Source organism: Diadema antillarum, unplaced genomic scaffold, assembly GCF_040938485.1.
Source record: "Diadema antillarum isolate AM-2024a unplaced genomic scaffold, OU_Dant_1.0 seq00000375_RagTag, whole genome shotgun sequence".
Taxonomy (NCBI): domain Eukaryota; kingdom Metazoa; phylum Echinodermata; class Echinoidea; order Diadematoida; family Diadematidae; genus Diadema; species Diadema antillarum.
This window is the reverse complement of record NW_027271374.1, coordinates 377,001-400,974: the sequence shown is the minus strand read 5'-3', so window position 1 is coordinate 400,974 and position 23,974 is coordinate 377,001. Positions and strand designations below refer to the sequence as shown.

At 39.4% G+C, this 23,974-nt stretch overlaps 1 protein-coding gene across 1 annotated transcript in view; it reads left to right on the top strand.

Moving 5' to 3' along the window:
- Positions 1-23,974, top strand: part of LOC139731478 (alpha-1,3-mannosyl-glycoprotein 4-beta-N-acetylglucosaminyltransferase B-like) — a 119,697-nt gene that overhangs the window by 66,805 nt on the left and 28,918 nt on the right. Inside the window, exons 6-8 of the mRNA XM_071642362.1 lie at positions 5,205-5,318; positions 5,740-5,815; positions 18,399-18,513. Coding sequence (XP_071498463.1) covers positions 5,205-5,318; positions 5,740-5,815; positions 18,399-18,513 — 305 coding nt within the window. The remainder of the gene's footprint in view (positions 1-5,204; positions 5,319-5,739; positions 5,816-18,398; positions 18,514-23,974) is intronic.

The window sequence follows — 23,974 nt, the reverse complement described above, 5'->3', positions numbered from 1 at the left end:
AGAAATCGACTAAAGGTCAAAGGTCAAGGTCAAATCATGAAATTGTATCCGTTTACGCAATAACTCAAGACTGGATAGAGCAAATTTTACCAAACTTTGTTGGAGGATGATATATGATGGGACAATTACTTGATTAGTTTTTCAGTGAAATCGGACAGAGGTCAAAGGTCAAAGATCAAGGTCAAATCCTAAAATTTATCTGTTCACGTGATAACTCAAAACTGGATGAAGCAGCTTTCACCAAACTTGGTCCAAGGATGATGTATGATAGGACAATTAGTTGAGTAGATTTTAGTGACATTGGCAAGAGGTCAAAGGTCAAAAGGTCAAGGTCAAATGCTACAAATGTTGCAATTTCCCCCATATCTATGCAATGCCCAAAGGTATTTTCTTGAAACTTGGTGTGGACATGTACTACTGCGTAAAGATTCTCCAGAGAGAGTTTCATGTCATTAGGTCAAAGGTCAAAAGGTCGAAGGTTAGGTGAAAATGTTGCAATATCACTTTTCTCGCAAATGGTTCAATGTATCTTCGTGGAACTTGGTACATACGCATGTACTGACTGGCAGGGATTATCTAGGGAATTTAGGGGTCATGGGTCAATAGTCAGGGATCAAAGGTCAAGGTCAACTCCTCAAAATTTTACTATTTCCCTCATATACTAGTATATGCAATGCTTGCATTATTAGTTTCAAAACTTAATACGTGCATTACCTAATGGAGATTCTCTGGGAAATTTCCAGCCAGAAGGTCAAAGGTTAAAAGTTAAGGGTCAAAGGCCAGGTTTCAATGCCCCCCCCCCAAAAAAAAAAAAATCCATTTTGTACCGTCATTACACTCTTTCTTCATACCTTAGAAATTACTCAATGCATAAACTTATAAAAAGGTCTGTCAGAATTCAAGTAAAAATTCTCAATTCCCCAAATATGTGTACCTGCACTCTTAGAAAATTAAAGCAAACCCAGTTCAAGACATTTCTGACAAACCTGCCATTTCAATATTTTGCCAGTTATGTGAAACTGTCATGGATCACACATTGTGAAGACATTGTACTATACGCCTATTGGGAGAATCATGCATTATGGCGGAGGCATCAGTCGCCATAGCGACATTTCTAGTTATTTTCATGAATTTTGGGAGTTGGATGCTTTTCACGAATTTAACAACGTGCAAAAATATCAAATCTGATTTCGACATGAATGTGACGTACGCGCACATATTTCTCCGTTCATTACTGTACTCCACGATTGCAAATTTAGCCATTTGCAATGAAATTGTCGGGAAGTCGCGATTCGGCTTGCTAGATATATGGCGTATACAGTACTTATGATACTGTGTCCCAGTTTGCCAGTCAGCACTGATTAGTACTGCAGGGGCTCCAGCCCATGTAAACACTGCCCCAGAGGTGCCCTGTTTGATTTGCATTTGGGAAAAGTAAATTCGGTCGGATTAGGTGTTTACAGTTTCAATGGGCCCCTGAAATACTGAGTACATTTCTACAGACTCCGTTCAATCTGAACCTGGCCTGCCATAGACCTTACAGAATCATGTTTAGAGTGAGGAATACATTCCTGTACTTGCAATTTTTAAAGGCCATCATGCCATGCTTTGTAATGCTGTGATGAGTAATTTCTTCTGTGTGTCGATTTATTTGAACAAAAAGAAATATCCATTAAAGCAGTGATTAGCGCTACCTGGTTTTAATTGGTTGGAAAGCTCATTAAGATGGTGAACAGTCATTTGAAGCATGAGTGGAGTGGGATGACATGGAGGAACTACAAGGTGATGTGTTTTTATTATTTAGAGAGTTTAATGATGCAGGAAAGAGAGAGAGGGAAGGGGGAGAAACGGTGCGAGGAAGGGGGGGGGGAAATAGAGAAAGAGAAATGATAGAGTATGAGAAAGAAGAGAAAAATAGACTAAATGAAGAGAAGGACTATTTACTAAATGTCACTGAAAATAAGGTAATAGTAATAGAAATCTAAATATTACAGAGGGAGTTCATTGGCAGCTTTACAAAATGCCCTGCCGAACATCACCCCCAGCCATCCTCCCTCCCCCCCCCCCCAAAAAAAAAAAAAAAAAATGAAATATAAATGCACACTGGGCTAAATGTTCTTGCTGTTTTTGTTATAATTTCACTAGAACTTCATAGTGACAGTTTCAAGTGAGAACCATTATGGCAGGAAATGTGATTGTTTGCCATAGTCTGACTCCCATGCGCAATTAGGACTCCTCCTTTTGGCCTCTCAATTAATGCAAAGTTGCAGGTAACTGACCGCTCTACTGTTCACATGACATCGATGACTGCATTCAGGCTGCTGAGCCAATTATGGAAGTGCTTTACAGCGGCAAAAAACTCACAAAATTTCTCGAGTGCAGTAGTGTTGCCAATGTGTATTGCATTGTGAATGAAAGCTCTAAGCATCCCAGATTACACTGTTGCAATAGTTCCGAATTAGAAATGGTCTAACGAGTAGGAATTAGGTAGGGCAAGTGAAGTCCCTTAAGTAGAGGGGCAGTGAGTTGCTACGTGACATTGGATGTGAAATTAGGAATATGCTGTATACACTGTAGCAGTGAAACTGACTGGAGTACCTTTTGTGAGGACATTTTTAGTATCGAATTGAAGCAGGAATCTATCGACTTGACACTGGCCTTATTTTTTCTCGCTCTCTGAGCGAAATGACTGCAAATGACTACTTCCCAAATCGTTAAAAAAGTTTTTAAAAAAAAATATGAGAAGTGATGGATGACCTATTTTCTTTTCTTTTTCACTTCAACCAAGTGCATTTTGGGTAGTTGTACATATTATCAAATTGTAGCCTTTGTGGTGTGTGAACGCATCTCTTTCGATTGATTGGCTTCACATTGTCTCGTGGGCACCGTCATCAGAGAAAGGAGGCTGAAGTGTGGTTGCAATGTAATGATGAGTTCCAGTCGATCCCCCCCCCCCCCCCCGATGTATGTACTGTATGTGATAGGTAGATGATGAAATTTGGAGGCGGATGTGATAGAAATGTTTATGATTCTGCATCATAAACTGATCAAAATGACATCTGAGGGGGTAAAACAGATGTATGAGCAAATGTCATTAGCACTGATGCAACTGGTAATCTGTTCATGAATGAATTATCATGAAGAGTGCAAAGTAGATAATAGCCTTGCTACAGAGTGAGTGCATTCTTGGTACATTCAAAATTGATGATTAGGTGTCTGTTTTCATTTTTGTATGATTTGTATGTGTAATGCCCTGAAAGTTGTTACTGCAGATGTGCCCGTGCAAAGAACAAAGACCGGAAATGGCAAACACAAGCGTGCTGTGTTTGCGATGCATGCCTATTCAAAAAGCGTTTCATGTTCAGCCATGACTTTTAACAATTGGCTTTAGAAATTGTCAAACTTGGGTGACTGAGCTGTATGATAATGCAAAAATGAATGAACAAAACACAACAACAACTCTCTAGCTGACAAAACTTTTATGAATTATGCTGTCACTACGTTGGCATTGATTAGCCAATAGTGCCATGTTGATAAACCATTTATAGAAGTCTTTTATTCCAACTCTCCTATCTACCAAAAACATAGAATATGGTTAAACTCATCGCACTCAGATTTTTACTTTGTTAAAAGCATTAAACATCTATTTTTGAACCCTCATGGGGTAAATCTTCATATCTACACAATGGGCCGGATGCATAAACGCTAGCAATTGCTTGTGCTAGCCTTTTACTCGAATCCGTATGCATAAAAACAAGCAATTTCTTGCAAGCAGAAGCTTTTGCTAGCAAGCACAAGCAATTGCTTGCTGCCCGCTAGCAATTGCTTAGAGACCAAGCGTTTGCTTAAAAACGTATGCATAAAACATACCTTTTGCTTGTTCTTGCTAGCAATTGCTTACAATTTTCCAAGCTCTGCAAAATGAACTTGAGCTTTTGCTTAACTTGGACGTTCCTTTTTAAGTATCATTGTCACATTCATACAAGAAAGACCACACTTGTGCAGGAGTGGTATAAATCTACAAGAAATTATTCTTTAGCAGTGTTAGAAACTTTTTCATTTCAACAACGGGAAAGTCCAGTGTTCAGCACGCAAAATGTGATGAAAAACAGGTAGATGTCTGACTTCGGTGGAGAGCAAGGAGACCTCTCTCCACGTGAGATCTGGCAGATCCGGGCTATCTCTATAATCAGTGATGGGAATTAGCCAGTATGTGTGTGTGTATAGATGTGTGTGTACGTCTGTGTGCGCATTTATGAGTGCCATTTCATAGCTCTATTGCTATGTCAGGAAATGTTGCGCACACACACGCCCTTTCAAATACATGCTGTCACACTCGCCTTCGTTCTTGTGTTCGCACAGGCGTGACGTTCCTTTTGTTGAAAACGCAAGCAATTGCTTGTGCGGAACAAGCAAAAGGTATGGGTACAAGCAAAAGGTTATGCATATATGGATTTAAGCAATTGCTTGAGCTACACCTTTTGCTAGACGAGCTTGTGCTTTTGCTTAAAGCAATTGCTTACAAGCAATTGCTTGTTTTATGCATTCGGCCCAATGTAAGTAACTTTGGTAGCATGTCGGATCATGCAGCTATTAGAGATTTTGCAAACAAGGAAACATTGTTTAAAAGTTCTTTAGCCTTATTTTGATATAACAAAAGCACAGTACCCCATGAGTGTATTGATGACGAAAATGTTTAGTGGGTTTTGTCTGTGCCCACACAGTACTTGTCTTTCTTTGTTATGATAATTCTTTATTCTAGTGTTTTGTATTTCTTTTGGGGGAGTTGCTGGTCTATGTGAGAATAACTGGCTGTCTCTGAAATATAAACGAACATGGGAATGACATACTTATATCTGTTTTCTTCATTTTTGTTGATATTTGTGTGTGTGCATGTGTGTGTGAGAGAGTTTTTTGTGGGTAATTGCATTTAAAAAATCTCATTTATAATGCATTAAATGAATTTTAATGTGTTTGCAGTTTTATTTTGTTGTTTACTTTCAAATGAGTTTGATTATTTCTCAAGGAAATGGTAAAGTTGGAACCTGTGTAAAAATCTCTGTCATCTTACCAATGCATGCAATCATGTTTTGATCTTAACTGCTTTTTTTTTTTTTTTTTTTTGCTTTCTTTCTTTTTGAATAGTCATGAGGGGAATATGAAACTTTCTTTTTCTTTCTCTGTTGTGCTTGTCAAAATTTCAGATTTAGAGAAGAGGTTGGATCCGGCCTAATAGAAGTCATCTCACCCCCACCAGAATACTACCCAGACCTTAATAACCTCAAGGAGACATTTGGGGATACAGCAGAAAGAGTCAAGTGAGTCAGCATGAAACAGGTGTCACCTTCCCCCCCCCCCCCCCCCCCCCCTCAAAGATGTTGGAATTGATGATGGTGATGACGATTATAATGATGATGATTATGGTGATGGTTATGATGATGATGACAGCGATTTCATGAAAATACTGCCAATTAATTTTTAACCACATGTAATCAGTGGTACCCTGTATCACACCCGAGCACTCCAATTCTTTTGTGAGGAAGTAACAGTATCCTAAAGGAATAAGTGCACTAGCCTGATGTGTTTCATTGAATATTCTCTGAGATTGCATATGAGAATCAAGTGGACAAAAATACGTATTTTAAATGTGCCACTAAAATACATTATATAGATAATAATTTGTTTTCAATGACCAATGGATCAATGATTGTTTGTGATGTTCTTTGTATATTTCAACAGGTGGAGAACAAAACAGAACCTGGACTTCTCCTTTCTCATGCTGTACTGCAGAATGAGAGGAACCTATTATGTGCAGGTAAGCATATACCACTTCCCTCCTCTGCTTGTCCTTAGCTATTGAAGTTGGATGCAATAAGTTTTGATTACAGTGGGAATGGAGTGTAAAGAATTGAAAGTGAATACCATCAGCCTGCCAAACAAGAAGATGAAGAAGGATCCTCTTCACATAAAGTCTTGTGCCCCATTTATACTCAAAGTTGGGCCCAGGGGGCGCTCCTAAAGTACTTCGACTTTATGCCCCCCTCATCTGTTCCTGGAGAGAATCACCGCTTGCTGAGACCACGCGCGGAATGGCTGAGAGGGGTGTAACTATCATGGTGACCTTCGAGTGTGCGCGAACTTCTAACATACAAGCAATGTGCACAGTGCGCACCACATTCCACTTCCGGAGCGCTCCAAATATGTTGCCTCTTCACATGGAGTTTAGAGTGCTTCAGAAATGCTCCTGAGCCGTGCCTCGAGAGGGGTATAACTTTTAGAGTGCTCCAGAGCCCAACCGTCTGTTCATGCAGAATTCACAGTTGTTCAGGGCACCATTTCATGAAGGTTGTCATCCCCGACAAGTTGTCAGTCTCTGGCAATTTCAGCAAAATCCTTGGTTTTGATTGGCTGAGAAGCTCTTGTAACTGACTGTTGCTATGGTGATAGTCAGAAACTGACAACTTGTCAGGGCTGACAGCTTTCATGAAATGGTACCTAGGAGCACTCCTAGAGCCCTCTACATGCCCTGTATGAATGGGGTACGAGCGAGGTTACCAAGGGTGCATCCCGCCACTTCTCAATCAGTGCTGCAGACGTCAGTGTGACAACTCGCGACTACGTTTCTGTAGGGGCAGCGCAATAAAGAAATAAAAAAAAGAGTGGAATATCCCCTGTTCTCTTGGGTAATCTATGTGGAACTTCTTTTTTTTGCAAATATTACAAATGTTTGCGCGGATTGCTGCACAAAAGGTGCAGCTGTCACAGATGTCTGAAAGAAGTTTCATGCTTTGTCATGTGGGAAAATAAGACATTGGGTCAAAGGTCATGGGATCAGATGTACTACTGTAACTTGCTCCTAAACTTTGTAGGGTAATGTATTATGTGTAAGGTCATCAAGTAGCCAAAAAGAAGTGTGCCTTTAATGCTCTTCCATTATGCTTTTTGTATAAAAGATACTATGGCTATACAGTGGTCAATCTGTCCATATAAATGTCTGTCTACCTATTTAACTTCCTGTCTTAATTTCTGTCTATCTATTTATTCATCTATCTATCTGTCCATCCATGTATCTATCTATCTATCTTTCTATCTATCTATCTATCTATCTATCTATCTATCTGTCTGTCTGTCTATCTATCTCTGTACCCACCTACATGTACCTATAGCTACCAGCTATCAGCCTTTCTATCTGTCTGTCTGTCTGTCTATCTTACCATCTTTCAATAAAAAAGAAGAGACAGTATTGAAACCTACATTGTAGGGTCTCAGTGAATATCCATATCAGTTAGTTAGTCATGCCAGTGATACAATGTATCAGGCTTTGTTGTGTATATATATCTTATTTTTCCCTCTCTTTGGTAAAAAGAAATAACCTGGTTTGAACGAAAGGACTGTGTTCTTTTATGTGATTTACATGGTGACTGTGGCTGGTAAATGTAGGGAACATCCCTCCCGGATTACAAAGAAGGAGACACTCTTATTTCTTGGAATGAAACAAAGTATGGTGTGAGAAAATGTTGACTGTAAGAGCACTCACATATATTTTTGATCGAGACCTGAACATTATTTGCTGTGATTCCCAGTTGTGAGGAGTGGGCATGCAAAATAATTTAATATGGTTTGAGGAAGAGCGTAGTTTGCAATGCCCAACCTTTTGAAGAAGAAATTAAGAACAGAGTAGAGCATGGCAATAAGACATTTGTGAAGGAAGGAGCTGCACATCTGTGAAGAGGGCAAGACTTTGATGGAGGAACTTGATGACAGTTCTGCTTAGTTTCCCTGGGTGCCATGTGATCATCGGTCCAGATTATTTGCTGAGGTAGACTGCACTTTACTCCGCAAGGAAAGTGCAGTTAACACAGTTTTCAAAGCTCTCTTCTTTTGAGGCAGTAATGTGTGCACCATTCATACCAAGTGGTACTGGATTGTGCTGTCAAAGAAGTGTCTTTTTTTCCCCTCCTGTCGCAGTCAGATAGCTTGGATGAGGAGAACTCGTGGCCCAGTATGAGTCAGGCCAATTCCAGCCGATTAGGATATTGACTGAGACCTTGTCATGTGAATGTGTGTTTGCTCAAGCTTTTTACACAGCATTCGAGACTCCTCGCCTTCCCCTTTCCGGTCTCTAACGAGAGAGCAAAATCTCTGCCGACTGTTGAGAGGCGGAAAACGCCGCGGTTTCCCCCAGCCCGTGTTTGCCGACGGTAATTAGGCCGATTCGTCTTAACGTGGCCATTCTGGCGGACAAGGGGCAGGCAGTTGTGCCAGTTTTCCATCGTCTTTCATGATAGACTTCTCTTGCGAGAGACACACATTTGTCCGGCTGCTTGGTTGTGGATCGGAAGGCATACATGCTCTATCAATGTCATTTGAGCAGGTGATGTGAGGACGTCAGCAACATTTTTTTTTTTTTAATTCAATCGGTCTTTCTGTGCTTTACAATGCCTGCATTTGGTGGAAATGCAAATTTCAAAACCTTCTCTTTTTTTTTTTCAAACAGATTCTGTTCACTTCATAGACACTATAGACGATGTGCACGTGCAATCTTCACCCCTAAGTTCGCTTACGATTTATATTCCCTCATAAGTGTATATTTTGAAAAATACATAGATGATTCTCGTTAAAGCTTATTGATAAACAAGTACATGTCCTAAACTTTTTCAGCTATCTTGACATGAATGGCATACAAGCATAGGTAGAGAAAAAATGGTATCATTTTTTTTTTTCGTCTTGTTCTTTTTTTTTTTTATCTGGTTGCACATTGGTGAGGTTCAGTGCTGTATGTAATTCTGTTATCACTCTACTCATATACCACAAACAAATATTTCAACCATGTAAATGCATGAAATAGGTCAGATGTAAATGTGACTTCCTAATGAACATTAAGTGCTTTCTATACTCGGCAGAAAGGGCAATGACCTTTTACAAATCGTTCTTGACGTTTTCATTTTTTTCATAGGTATTTATTCTACATACTTGTACTTTGGATAAAACATTGAGTCACCCTAAAGATTTCCATCCTGTCCAGCATCATCTCTTTTCTGCTGTCATTCTGGAAAAGTCAAAAGAGTTTAATAAACAATGTTTACACCTGTGTCTTTGAGGTACTCTCTGGGAGAATGATGCTGTAACATAGGAACTATGGTATGAAATGGAACCAAATCAGATCTGATCTGACCTTATCATGGAAATTCAACAGTTTGCAAAATGTGTGTTTTTGTTTTGAAGTGGAATTTTTTTTTTTCTTTCTTTAAGGGGGGAGGGGTTCTTTTTTGTGTGTTTGTATACATGTATGTGTCTATGCTGTGTAGATAACTGTGACACCCGAGAAAATGGGCTTGTGTGTGGTTATGGCTACGTGGTATGTTGTGGAGAAATTGTATCTGCTCTGTGCCAGGCCACTGATAGCCTGCTGAAATGCTCGACCGGAGCTACACCATGGATGGAGTGGGAGCTGGGAATGGGAGCTGCCTCCCCCGGCAGATTTGAAGAGATCAAATCCGAATTATTACTCGGTGTCGACAGAGAGCAAAATAGTTGTGCATCTTGTAGCCCCGTTCGTACAGGGTGAAAGAGCTTTCTATGCTATTTGTTTGTTGAATGTTTTGTTTTCTTCTTTTAATAGGGGAGGGTAGGAGGTTAGGGATTGAGGAATACTTTTTTGATGATCTCTCGATGATGAAGGAAGATCTTGTCCTTGAACTTGAGGAGGAACAGCGCTCCATTTTTCATAGGGGGGAGAGGACAGAGGGAATTCGTTAGGACTTTCTTTTCGTTTGATTGCATCTTGATGATAGGAAGAGGCTCTCTTTGATGACCTAGTAACTATTGTTCCTCTTTCTTTGGGGTGATGAGATGACAGGGGATAAAATATCTTATTAATGCATGTCTCGGGATGATAGAGGTGTACCTCTTTTGTGACGTCTATAGAGTATTTGGCTTGTTATAATTTTGGTATGGATCAAACTCATTTGATGAGATACTTTGACCAGTATTAGTGTGTAGTGAACTAATTGTGGATAATTCATTAAATTGAACTTTCGTGATTTGTAACAATAATATGATTTGTGCTTCCCCAGATCTCTTCAATGCTCAGTTTTTTAATTTGGAGTTATTCCATTCACAGTCTTTTAATGATGGAATTGTTCGTTGTTTTTTTTCATGCAATCAAAGAAAATTTGACCTCACATTCAAGTGTTTAAAAATTCAAATAAACAATGCTTTTGTAAAATATCATAGAAGACTCAGTAATATTAGTATAACAGACTATACAAGTGACTTGCATCTTTGCTTAAATTCACACAAATGTGTCCCCCCCCCCCCTCCCGTAAGGGCCTGTCATATGCACTAATCTGTACTTGAGAACTTTGCCATTGCATCAATACTGAAGATATTTGTCAAACGATTGGTAGTCTTCTCCCAAAGGTAACCTCAGGCTTGATGAAATATTTGGTAGATTGAGATTTTCCCAGTCCATCTATGAGAAATGTATACTGTTCTAAGTAGGTCTTCAAAGGATTCACATCGCTGCATAGACTAGCCCTTTAAGTGCATCGATCCATCATTTGCAAATACCAGGCACTGAATGAGAGTGGAGTGGAATTAAGCTCATTTTGATTGAAAGCGATGACTCATGTGTAAAGAAATATCTCACTACATTCTCGAATTCACCAGCCATAAAGTGGGTTTTTACCCTGATTGATTCGATGCCAGAAAAAAAAAAAATCTGCAGGTAATGGGAAGATGGCTGAAGCCTTTAAAGTCTCATCTCTTTCCGTTAATCTTGGATGTGGGGATGATAAGAGCGCTAAAAGTCATCATAGACTGATTACATGAACCAGAGCGCCCCAAGCCTCCCTGATATTGCAGGAGTCTCCCTGAAAACTGTGAAGAATGAAAATCCCTTAATGTCCTGCCAAAGAGAATCTAAAATTGCTTCCCTAAGTTGGGAAGTATTTTCGCTTATTGAGATGTGTTTAACACACGAGCATCCCTCCCCGAGTTGCTATTTTGAATCTCTCAGACTTTTATACATTAGTGTTGGCAGCCCTGCATGAGTATGACTAGAACGAACATTTTTGTCCCCATTTTTTTCCCCTGTGACTGCTATATTTCTGTTTATAGCAGGACAAGAATAACACATACTTTCTGTAAGAAAACATGAAAGCAACTCACGACCTCAGCGGGTTAATCTGGTCAAAAAGGTCACAAGACTATGTGCAAGGCGTAATGTGCACCATGTGTTTCCTAGATCCCCACCCCCACCCCCACCTCCGCACACAATGCCATCAGCTCAGATTGTAAGTGTGCAACAGGAACTTGAACTTGAGCTTGAACTTGGGAATTTCACCAGCAACATGACTTTTTTATGGTATGGGCTCTCAAGGAAGCTAAATAAAGCCACTGTTTACCATTGGGAGTAGTGATTTAAGAAAAAAATGAAATCACATTTGATGCAGATATGTACAGTTCAGTTGTATCACAGAACATCCTACTGTATGAACATATGGCAATAAAGCCACAAATGTAAGGAGATATCCCTTTTTTCTTTCATTAAACCATAACTATACACAATTTATTCTAGAAATGATTTTAGTCAAAGAATTATTCACATTTTTTATATTTAACAACATTTAATATTGATTACACTGATTAACATTTTTACAGTGATTGTTTCTATCCCTAACTCTCATTTTAGAAATATTTTGAAGCACTATAGCTGTTTCCTTTTTTTTTTAATCTGCAAATGATAAATAGTGGCTTTAAATGTGGACTTCTCAAGGTCACATGAACACAATCCTAGGGGTTTTATTCTCCTCATATGGATATGGATGATTTATCCACAGATACCTGAAAGGGTATCCATCGTTGCCACTGGCACCTGGACTGAATATTACAGAGATGTCAGTGACTTCTGTTTTGAAGCAGTGTTATCCAGAAAGGTTCAAAGGAACTCGAGGGAAACAGCGATCAATTTTCATTTTGGTAACATTGCCCTGCTGTGTTTAGAATGCCTGAATAAAATCATACAGAAACTGGAGCATATTTCGTAATCAGAGCTTTCCTACCTGGAGGTGCAGCTTGGTGTCAGTCAAGTCCTAATACTGAACTTTTTTTTTCTTTCATCTCCACATTGTTTGAGACAAAACATAGATGTCCATTTATGACAACAACAACAACAACAAAGAAAATAAGAATAGACATTCATTTATAGTTCTATAATGCCATTATAGGTTTTTTGTCAGTGACATATTAAAATATTAGGGTTTGCTTCATTAAGCTGCCATCTGCCGTATGGGATATTTCCTTGGCTGCTCTTTGAGAAATTTTGGGATGATGAGTGGATGCAGGTTGTCATGGCAATGATGTCCTCTGTTTTGGAAAGGAGAAGAGGCGATGAATTCCATCTAGGAGAGGAGGTCTGTGGACCTCACAGCTGTGTCTACATCATAATCTTGAACTCTTGGGGAAACTGCTTTCAAGAAATTGTGACCCGGCCATGCTAAACTGTCCTGTATAGTCCAGCTGCAATTCTTGTCACTCATGCCCATTGATGATGCTTTTGTGAGTGTTGTCCGATAAATGGCATTTCAGTATGAAGTGTAGCCTGTTCACAACGATGTTAACAGTAATAGGAATTCATCTTCAATCTCATAATGTGCAGTAAATTCTCCTCTGAAACATTCTTCCAATTCAACAAGATGGCAGCAGTGATAGTGAAAACATAAGATAAATGTTTCAAGCTCTTTTATGGGTGTAAAAACTGTGTACACAGTAAACCATCTCGTCTCAGTGTTAAGAAATGAAATAATCTCCCAGACACGACGTGCAAGGGTGTACCCACCCCAGATTTCGAAACGATATGCACAGCTTGAGCATGGATGCAAAGCACATGTAGGGATAAGAGGTGGCTCAAAAGGGCATGTTAAGAATGACAGGGGGCATCATAGAGCACTCATTCATGTCGCGCTGCCAAGTCGGTAAGCGACTGATCGTTAATCTACCAAGTTCGATTTCTACAGAGGTAATCCTCTGTCCGTTGGTTCGATTTTGCCGAAATTGTGAGGGGATTGCCGAGAGAGTAGAGGAGTGCCGTGCGTTAATGAGTTTCTCGGCGGACAAGTGTCTGGTAAAGCGGAGCTGTGGCGTGGCTCGGAAATGACGGCTCTCTCTCTCTGCGAGCTTTTTTGGCAGTATCATCCGGGCGATCGCGGATCTGGGTCGACAGCACCTTTCAGCTCCGATGGATGCCACGGATATCGCAGGATTATATGATTAATCGCACATTACCCGACTCTCTCCCGGGTGACTGCACCCCGCCCGCCAAGGCCGGCTCGGAAGACAGGAGACAGAGGGAAGAAGAGAGATGAAACGAGCATCTTCTTTCTCTGCGAAGGAATTTGTCGTGGGAGTCGCCTGTTTTGTTCGATGCACTTTTAATGGAACACCGGGACAGAGATGGATTTCTCCAAGGAACAACGTTCATCCTCGGTCAATTTTTATCGGCAGCCATGTAAACATTCCACACTGTGCACATTCTACCTTGAGAATAAAATGTGATGTAAGGTCTCAGACAGAACGGCAGTCGCTGTAAAAGACTCTGATTATTTCCGCGTGTTCTGATTATCGACTTCTCCGCATATTTGTGAGAATGATTTGTCTGCATAGCCTTGACTGTGTTGTGGAAGAGCTGAGCATAAACCCTGTCCTTAAGATTTCTGCAGTATTTCATCCTTCCACTCGTATGATTAAGTAGTTTATTAAAACAACAACAGCTGTAGACAGCCCAATGGCTGCAGTTATCAAGCCTGTCTGTTGAACATGATAGAATATCATAACAGTCCATGTGACCATCTACTCTACTGATTTTAAATTCACTTAAAATGCATTTGTTTTGTTTGTGTATGTACTGTTATTCAGCCAAGCTTGAAACTGTCATGTCCAGAGTCAGTTTGAGATAAAAAGCAATACAGAAAGACAGAGTGAAATAGAAAAAGATAAAATTACAGATTGATAATGTAAATGCAGAAATCTTGCAGTTCATTATTTTTTGCTCATTTCGGGCTACGTATGGCTAGCGGAATTCTAAAACCCGTGCAAATATCTTCACAATTTTCTCTGCGCATTTCCAATGGGTGCACAATTGCGTAGCAGGAATTCAAGAACCCACAAATATGTTTTGGTGCCGCTCAGCGTGAAAAATTATTTTTTTGAAAATATGGACGTTTACAGTAGATAAATAGTGAGGAAGACAAAGAGGGAGAGAGAGAGAGATAACTATAATGTCTTCTTCCACATTCTTGTAGTTAAAAGAATGTACAGGTAGATAAAACCACTGCTCTAAAATCAGAAATTCCCGCATGCATGAAATTTTTGCAAATTTTGTGAGGAGCTAAGATTTGTGAAATTAAAGTGCATACAAAAGTTATTGTCTACACTATGCACTGAATACCAGTGGCAATTCGTGAAATTTTATGCCGCGAAACAGGCCTTCGGCTCCAAATCGCTGAAATTTTATGTCACAAATATTTTTGGTTTTAGTTCCTGCTTGAGATGAAAAGAAGTCTTGCTAATTTATAAAACCAAAATGAAGAATTGTGTGCAAGTATCCACATTTGCCTTCCTGACTGATGAGTTATTGTTCAATTTGAAAAACCATTTGAAGACACGAATAAAACTTGGAAAACAAAAATGTTGATTCAGATGAACTTTCGTAACAGAAATTCATCATGTCAGTTCTGCCCTGAAACAAAATCATGCTCTCAAAACAATTGTAGGATTGAGAGATACAGCATATTTATTTTTGAGCATGGACTGCATAAAAATGAATCCAACCTCTGTCCATTTGTGGTGACCCCACCCCCTATGAAAATTGAATATTAGCCTATTGGAAAACAAATATTCAGATTGTCAGCAACCATCAATCCACCTTTTTTTTATTTCACTGCTGTTTGATTCTTACTCCCATTTGTTGTTTGCTGTTTTAAGATGCAATTCAATTTTATTTGCAATACATTTCTTTCCTTTTTTTTGGGGGGGGGGGGCAATCTCTAAAAGAGAGATATGTTTTGTTTGTAGGTATTGGCAATATTTCTTCTAGTGCACTGGACCTTCTACAATGTATCCTTTTATTTCTGCACATATTAGTTTTCCAGGAATAGGCTTTTCAAGCTCTTGAGAAAGGAGAAAAAAAATCTACACATACACACACATTAAGAAAAAAGAAACCTGACATTTTTGTTTGTTCTGCATTTCCATACAGTATATTGCAAAATCTGAAGACCCTGTCTATAAAATGCTTCAGACTTTTATGTAAATATTATGGAGGCACTGTGGTATAGTGGATAAGTCTCTTGACTCTGTAGGTCCTGCGATCAAACCTGCCAAGTACTTAAAATGTCCTTGCACGAGATGCTTTTACCCACATTTTCCCTCTCGATCCAGGTGTATATTTTAATGGGTACCTGGCGATGCTGGGTTAATAATAATGGCAGGGCCCTCTGGTAGAGCAGTGGCAACACTGAAAAAGCTACCCTGGGCATAATACATAAGACCATTATTAGTATTATATGATTATAGTATGAGTTTGGTGTGTGCACTGATACAATGTATATTTGTTAAGAAAAAAAAAATTATACAGTGTAGATATGGAAACACGATGCCAAAATTGTTGTTGTAACAGCTGCTTGTAGATTGCTTCAAGCAGCCATGATATATTGACTATATATGCTAACATTTCTTAGATATTCTATACCATGATTTGTTATTATTCATACCCTTTTTTTTCCATCTCTGCCAGACCCGTATTTTCTCATAAAACTTGTAGTGACTATGGCACCATCTGTTATTCCATCACAAATTAATTTGATTGAAATATTGCTCATGAAAAACTAAGTTCTAGATCATGTTGCATATAGAAACAAGCAGGATTGTGTTTCATGGGTTTGGAAATGGAAAAGTAGACACGAGGAAGAAATGGGTGACATGAAAAAAATATATATATATAACAGGGAGAATAGATGTGCAGGGGAGAGAGAGAGAAATATATTAAGAGAAAATAACACAAGAAGTCTATACAGAAAGAGGTAGAAGGAAAAGAAAATGTAATAGAAACAATATAGAAAGTATGAAAGCAGCAAGAGAGAGAGAGAGAGAGAGAGCAGGAGAGGTACATTGTATTTTGTAGTATGTATGAACATATGAATGATCAGCTGGGAAACAAGACAAAAATCTTCTCCTTGCATATGGTTTCCAAGAAGTCTAACATCTCATTGAAATACATGTACAGTGCAGATCACAATTTATGTTAAATCTGGGGCCCGTTTCATAAAACTTGTTACCAGTGACAACTGCAACATTTCTATGACAAATTTGCTCTCAGCCAATGAGATGCAAGGATTTCAGTAGCCTGTCACAACTATAACAACTTGTCACTGATAACAAGTTTTATGAAACGGGGCCCCTGGTTGCAACGTGTTTAAGGGATCTAACTGTGATATTGAATGAGAAAGTAAACCAACATTAACAATCATCACCTTCCTGGTAGAACGATCCTAAGGTTTGCACACTAAGGCTCACTAGGGGCCTTTCTGTCAGGCAGGAGACACCTTACTAATGATTCGATCACACTGTAAAATATGCCGTGCCTTAAAGGGATATGATAACCAAATATGTGGATTTAGTAAAGTGCAGCAGTATTAGTAGAACACAAGTGAATTTCGAGGAAAATGGGACAATCCATTCCAAAGTTACAAAGTTTCATCAGTGTCGCCATTACCACATGAGAAGACTACAACAGTATGTGACACCTTCAAATTCCATTGCATTTGGGGTTTTTTTTTTTGGGGGGGGGGAGGAGGGTGAGATAACCAGCTTTTATAATACTTTTGCTGTTCTATCTGTTTGACTTCATTCTCTTTCTTGAGAGTAGACTTAGATATTGGGTGGATTCCCTCCTTTAAGAGATCTCAGTTCTGTGCGTTCTGGGATCAGTGTCGGCTCGACTAGACGACACAGCTGCACAGATGTGGAATATCAGTGATCATGGTTAATGGAGCAGCAAAACATGGAATTCCTTGATGTGCAATTGTATATTCAGGGGATGGTTTTGTTTTTTTCCAGTTATCACAGATACACAAGAGTAAACATGATAAATGTTTTGAGCTTCATAGGAGGCTGTCCTTCAAAGTTCATTGGCAGTACTAAAATACAATTGATTGGGCCGACTGTCGGCAGATTCAGCCATAAGTCTTGGAACATGGACATTGATAAAAAACAACAAACAAACAAACCACCCATTCATGTGTCATGCTATGTCGATAGTCGGTTAAAATCAAGTAAAAAATATTCATATGTACGCGCATGTATTACTGTACTTCCGTCAAGTAATTTCATGTCAATGACTCCTGGCAAATTTTGTATAAACACATGTATATTTCCTCCACAATTGCAAGGAATAGATAGCTATTAAAGATGACATTTATATTTCATGTATACTGTCAAAGAGAGAGAGAAAAAAGAACAGACTTTAACTGACCATCGGTAACTTTTGCTTGGAGACTTTCCTGTTGTTTGGCAGTTCCTCATGCAAGCAACAGTGGATTCCAAGTACAGTTGAACCTCTCGTATCCGGACAAGTCGGGACCGGGGCTCATCCAGATAAGGGATTTGGCCGGATACGGGAGACTCTTTTTTCAGGAAAGAAGATTTGTTTGTCAGTGTTCTGTTCTTATTTTTATGGCAACGTATTTAAAGTAAATTATGGGAGAATGATGGAAAAATACTTTCTTTTTGACTGTTGTTTACTCCCATTTGTTCCCATTTATTCAGCTGCATAGTTGACAGGATTAATTGCATCAAATGGAATTGAATTGAATGCGAAGTAATTGTTGCATTCCATTATGAAACAATGGGTGGCATTCCTGAATGTAAATTAAAATGGCATATAAAAAAGTGCCATTGTAAAAAGATCAGTGGATGCTGCTGTGGCCTGATTTATTGATTGCCAACAATTGATTATAATAGAAAAGTGCGTAGCAACCATGATTGGGTATGTTCTGAGATTGTAGTACTTCCAGTATACCATTCTAAGTTGATATTTCACATTTTTGTTGTTACCCAACTGAAATTGTCTAATCACAGCATTATTTCATACATTGTACATCTTTATGTACATGTGTACGTTTTAGAGCCAAACTTGACAGTTCTGCTGGAATATGGGAGCTACATTTCCCCCTTTAAGTGAAGCACTTTGTTCTAGTATCCTAGTCCTTCTTAGAGCACTCAAAAGCTGTCTGTCCATGATGACTCGTGCACACAGGCATCTAATCACTTCTGTAGTGGCCACAGGAAATTAATCCTAACTCAAACCTATTTTCATACCTCCTTTCAATTTGTTTCAGCTGGAGGATGACATTGTCGCCGTTCCTGGGTACCTGACGACAATGAAGAACTTTGCCATGCAACAGAGCACCAAAGACTGGCTTCTCCTGGAGTTCTCATCTCTTGGATTTATCGGTAAGAATCCGGCGCTCGAGGAGGCAAAATTGGAATAAAGTAGTAATCCAAAGAGGATATTGATGGCATTAAAACGTCAATCAGGTCTGAGAACTTTGATTTCAGCAAAGTCAGACGGTTGACAAGAAAGTTGTAACAGTTTGAATGTCTATATCAAGAGGACAAGAATTGACCTCCTTGTAGCACTGTTAAAGGAATTACATTGTTTTGATTGAGATGGGGATTCAGCTTCTGACTTTTTATGAGATAATTAAAAACAACTATCATCTATCTGAAATATGAAAGAGCTTACAATTTGAAGAGGAATTCAAAGTGTTTTTGATATAAATCAGTTTTGAAATGATTGAGATATAAAAAAAAACATAGTAAAACAAAGAGGTCCTAATAAAAGGTGGGACCCACGTTTTATCGGGACCTCTTTGTTTCTGGATATCTCAGCCATTTCAAAATAGATTTTTGTCAAATTTGAATTACTCTTAGAATTGTATGCTCTGTAACATTTCATAAAGTGGTTTCTAAGTATCTCGCAAAAAGTTAAAAGCTGAATCCTCTCCTCAACCTATATTATACCCTCCCTTTATGTTCTTTGAGATAAGCAGGATGATAAAGAAGGGGGAGAGGAGGAGAAGAAAAAGTAAAATAATATTAAGATGATGATGAGGTCGAAGGTACAAGAACAAAAAAAAAGTGTAAGATTAAAAAGTGCAAGAAGAACAAAGTACAAGAAGAAGAAAGTGAAGATGAAGAAGAAGAAAATGAAGATGAAGAAAAAGAAAAAAAAGTTGGAAGAAGAAAATGAAGATGAAGAAAAAGAAAAAAAAGTTGAAGAAGAAGTAGCAAAAGAAGTTCAAGAAGTTGAACGAAACAAGGAAGAAAAATAAGTAGAAGTGATCAACTGTAAGTAGAGGTGAACAGCTGCAAGAAGAAAAAGTACAAGAAGAAAAAAAAAGCAAGAAGAGAAGAAGAAAAGGAAAAAGAAAAGAAAGGAAAGAGGAGAGATGGAGAAGCAGGATGAGGAGGAGGAGGAGGAAAAATATTTTCATTTCTCATCGCTGAACTGGAGGCTAGCTAGCTTGAGCTGTCAAAGGTGTTGCTCACACCTCTTTGACACCAAAGGTACACTTCAGGTGGAGTGAAGGAGACATTCTTCAGATTCACAAAGGAGGCTTGTGCAGGTTGTCAAGATGACTCATGGTCATTAACTTTGGTTACAGGATAAGCCATATATTTTGGGAGCCTAATTGTTCGCGATTCGGGACTTCTTGACAATTTCACGTGTGGTGATATTTCGCGATCAGGGAGTAGCATAACGAACGGAGAAATGTATGTGTGTACGCTGCATTCATGTCGGGCTCAAAGTCAAAGTTTTCGCATGTTAAATTTGCGAGAAAAAAATAGCCCTCACAAAATACATGGCATATACAGTATTATGTCAATGCATTGATGATTGATTAGATACTGAGGCCACAAAATGCCTTGATGTAGCTCTAGATTCTCCTGAAACGAATTGTTAACAATTCATTCTCAGTGCCAAATGTTAATGTTTTTACTTGTAGATGCGATGACCCCCCCCAAAAAAAAAAAAAAAAAAAACAAGAAAAAATATGAATGTCACTCTTTCTGTGCCATTTGCAATATATGTGGCTATTCATCCCAACAAGGTCCCTTTCAATTGAAGATTTCGTGCTGATTTTTTCCTATGAATGTTTCAATGTCTGAATGTGAGCAAAACTGGCAGAAAGAAGGGGGGATAGTTTTCGTCAACTTTCATCACGAGCAATTAATTTTGCTATAATGAGCATGCTGCTTGCAAGGAATCAAGGCCAAAATTGTCCTTGCACTGAATCGCTGATTGGCTGTCAGAGGTTGTTTTGGGCTCGTTACGCTCAGCTGTTAACCTGAATGGCCACTGTAATTATCAATCTGCTAATTGAGCGTCAACACTGCATGGAACGTTGAAATTGATTTTGTGGCACTTCCTTAATTACCCCCTCGTATCAAGTGTCATATAAACAGTGCGGGAGGAAATGAGTGCTCGTTGTTCCACATCTGTTTTGCTTTTTGTGATTGTGCCTGCATTTGACACTTTAAAGGGGAAGAGTCAGTAACTTTAACAAAATATTGTGTTTGATCCATGCTCCCATACAGATCTGTTTAGTTGATCTGCAGTGAAGTTAGGTTTTAGTCAGACCATCTCAACAGCAAAGTCAAGCTTTTATTGCTCATTTTGAGTTCTTGTGTAATGTTTGCTACTGCCGTTATTGCGAATGTGGGTCTTCAATGTTTTTTCTCCCCCTCCCCTTGTCAGCCTCGTGTAAGAGAGGATCGATAATTCTGTCAAATTTGACTGGAGACGGCGGTCCGCACCCGTCCCCCACGTCGCCAGAGATGGGTATTGATGATGAATTCCAATATTGTGAGATAATGGAGGGGAGGTGAATCCAATGATCACCCCTGATTAGATTAGCGTTGCCCTACCAGCTGCCGTTGAGCCGGTCCCACTCTCGTAGCGGTCTTGTCTGCCCCGCCCCCATGGCAACCGAAATAGTTGTCGTGTCGCTAGGGTGTGATCATCGGAGTCGCGAGCAGATGATATGTAGCAGATCTAGGCCGCGCATGGTTTCGCCATCATCCGCCTTGAGTGGGCGCCTGTGCTATGTGTTCTGTCTGCGAGGTTCGTTGGTGGAAGCTTTCTTTTTCCTATGCTGATGCTCTTGGGGTTGTAAATAATCTCTTTAAGAGCCTTTCAAGTTTTTGTTGCTACGGGATGTTTTCAGGCTTTTCATCCAACACGACTATTGTTAACCCTTATGCAATCATGATCCTAATATCCTACTACCACTCTATGTGAATGCGTTTCAAATGGAGCTGAAAGAGTTAAAATGTGCCTGTTTGCGTTTGTCAGTGTGTGGGTCTGTGTGTCTGACTTTGTAGTGTGTGTCTGTCCTGTTGCGTGTATGCATGTCTGTGTATGTGTATGCTACAGAGTGAGTGTTCATGTTTGTGCATGTTTCATTTTTGTTTTTTGTTTTTTATTTCTCTGTGTCACAAATGTCTTCTTGTGTGATTATTGTACGTCTGCCAGTAGGTGAAACCTATGACTGGTGGAGGTTATATTTTCCATTCCTTTGTTTGTGTGCCTGTCTCTCTGTGTACAAGATAAAACAGGAATGACAGAAGTTTACTGTCCACTTTGTTCATACTGTTGTATGTACCGCCAGAGCCTCACACATTGAGTTTGCAAGTCATTATCCAGCGTAATTCTTGTGTCCTCGTATCCCATCCTTGGGGAACCGAGGTGGAAATATGAGAATAAATTAGCTGTGATCGCATTGCACGTTTGCTCACCCTAACAACACAGCCTGGGGAAAAATCCACAAGTTAGTCCTAGTAAAGAGCAGGTGTGTTGATATTTGTGCAGGGGTTAGAATCACTGTGTATCCATCACAGAAAAAAAGAAATATAAAAATGATAATGTAAAAAAGAGATATGGCAATGTTTTTCTGCATGTGTTTTCTTTGTAGTAGTATTGTCAAGGGATCTTCTGTGAATAAACTCAGCTTTAATATGCCCTTGGTTATCTCAGTAGGGACACTGCTCTGATTCATAGGAAATTGAAGGCAGTGCCACACAGCACATTACCAAATGAGAGCACTAATTAGGGTCAGGATCTTGCCATCTTATTGTGCATTCACGGCTTATCATTCTTGAGTGAGTGCCAGACTGGCGTGCTAATTTGGAAATGCTTCATTTTCGCTCCAGGTGTTCATGCATGGCAAATCAAGATTGCCGCCACGTACGATGTGTATGAATGAAATTTGTACAGGACTTCCTACAGAGGGAACAGCTGCTATCTACACGTATAGTAGCAAAATCAAAACAATATTTAGAGTGAATTTTGTCGAGATGTCAAATTCTTGCTCCTTCAAATGATTTCATCCGTACTTGCAACCATGCTATTTCACATGAATTTGGGCTCTACATAGCAAATTAGCGCAATAAAAGCTAACACGATCAAATGTTATGTTGATTCTAGCAGTTTTGCACGTTGAATTTACCCAGTTACTGTAGGCACATGTAAACTCTCGGTGGAATGTTATCATGATGCAATCATAATGAATGCTACATCTATTGCAGTGTCCATGTAAGGATATCCTGCTCAAAATTCCAAGACAAATTGTGTCGCAATCAGTTAGGTGCTGGACATTGTAGTGGACGTTTGTTGGTCGATCGTCCAGTTTTTCTGCAAGTCCTCCAGGACAGGCAGAGAGGAAAGAGAGATTTGATGTCCAGTTTCTCAGAGCAGATGGAAATTAAAGTCGGTATCACTTTCATCCACATGAGGTAGGATTCTGGGCATGATTTTTTTTTAGGGCGTTGGTATCCACGAGTTGTCAAGAGATTTATCAGCAATCCGATCCCAGACATGGGATGGTTGATCTGCCGAGCATGTGGTTGCGGCAGACACGACGCGTTGGACGGGAGATGGTATGTCATTTTGTCCGACAGCTGATGTCCGTTTTTTCATCGAGAGAAGTTATGAACAGTGCAATATCTGTGCTGTCGGGCCGGCGTGAGGCGTAATGAAATCGCCAGATTGGAGCGGCGGGCTCGTTATTCGTTAATTCAGTGGGTGGCTAAGCATGCGGAGGGGCTCACGTAAAAACCCCCCGTGGGGAGTCCATAACGAGGGTTCTCGGCGCCACTCCAGCGGAGCCTGGGAGGCTGATAATCACGGTACTGACGTCCAAACTAGTGCGCCGACCGTAACATCCTACGCAAACTGATATACATTTCAATCATCACAAGCGATCGAGTACAGCTCCCTCTCACGTCAGTTTGGGAAGTCCTTACGCATCTTACTATATCAGTACTCGATGACAATCAAGCCTCAAAGTAATCAAATCTCATTTCAAAACTTCTGGCTTGTGTCATTATTGCGTTTCTCTCTCCGATAACTTTGTGTTTTCGATTTACATGCTATAAAAAATGCTGAGGGACTTTTGATGGAAATTAAAGTATTAAATTACCTTGTATTATGATATATGGAGATACCTCCAGCTAAACAGCAGTATTGATTGAATGAGAAACATTTTTGTATAGCCTAGTTGAGTCTTAGGCAAAAAATTAGATCAATCAGGAGAATATAATATATGATTAAACTTTGTGTATCCCTTTTGCAACCCTAAAAATCAGATTCCTTTCATAAGCTGATATATTGTGGAGGAAGGTAATTCAGACCTTTCCTAAAGATTATAAAACTGAAACTTCTCCATGATAGAGTGGGAAATTATACTTTAGATAATGATTTGGACCCTGAAAAAATTCCAACTGTTATTCTTGGTGCAAAAGGGAAATGCATTCTTGAGTGACATGGGGTTAGTTTTTCATTTCTTTTTTAAAACTGTGAGGCGTATTGCTGTAAGAGTTTATGTATAATTTTGGGAGACTTTCTTGTTCA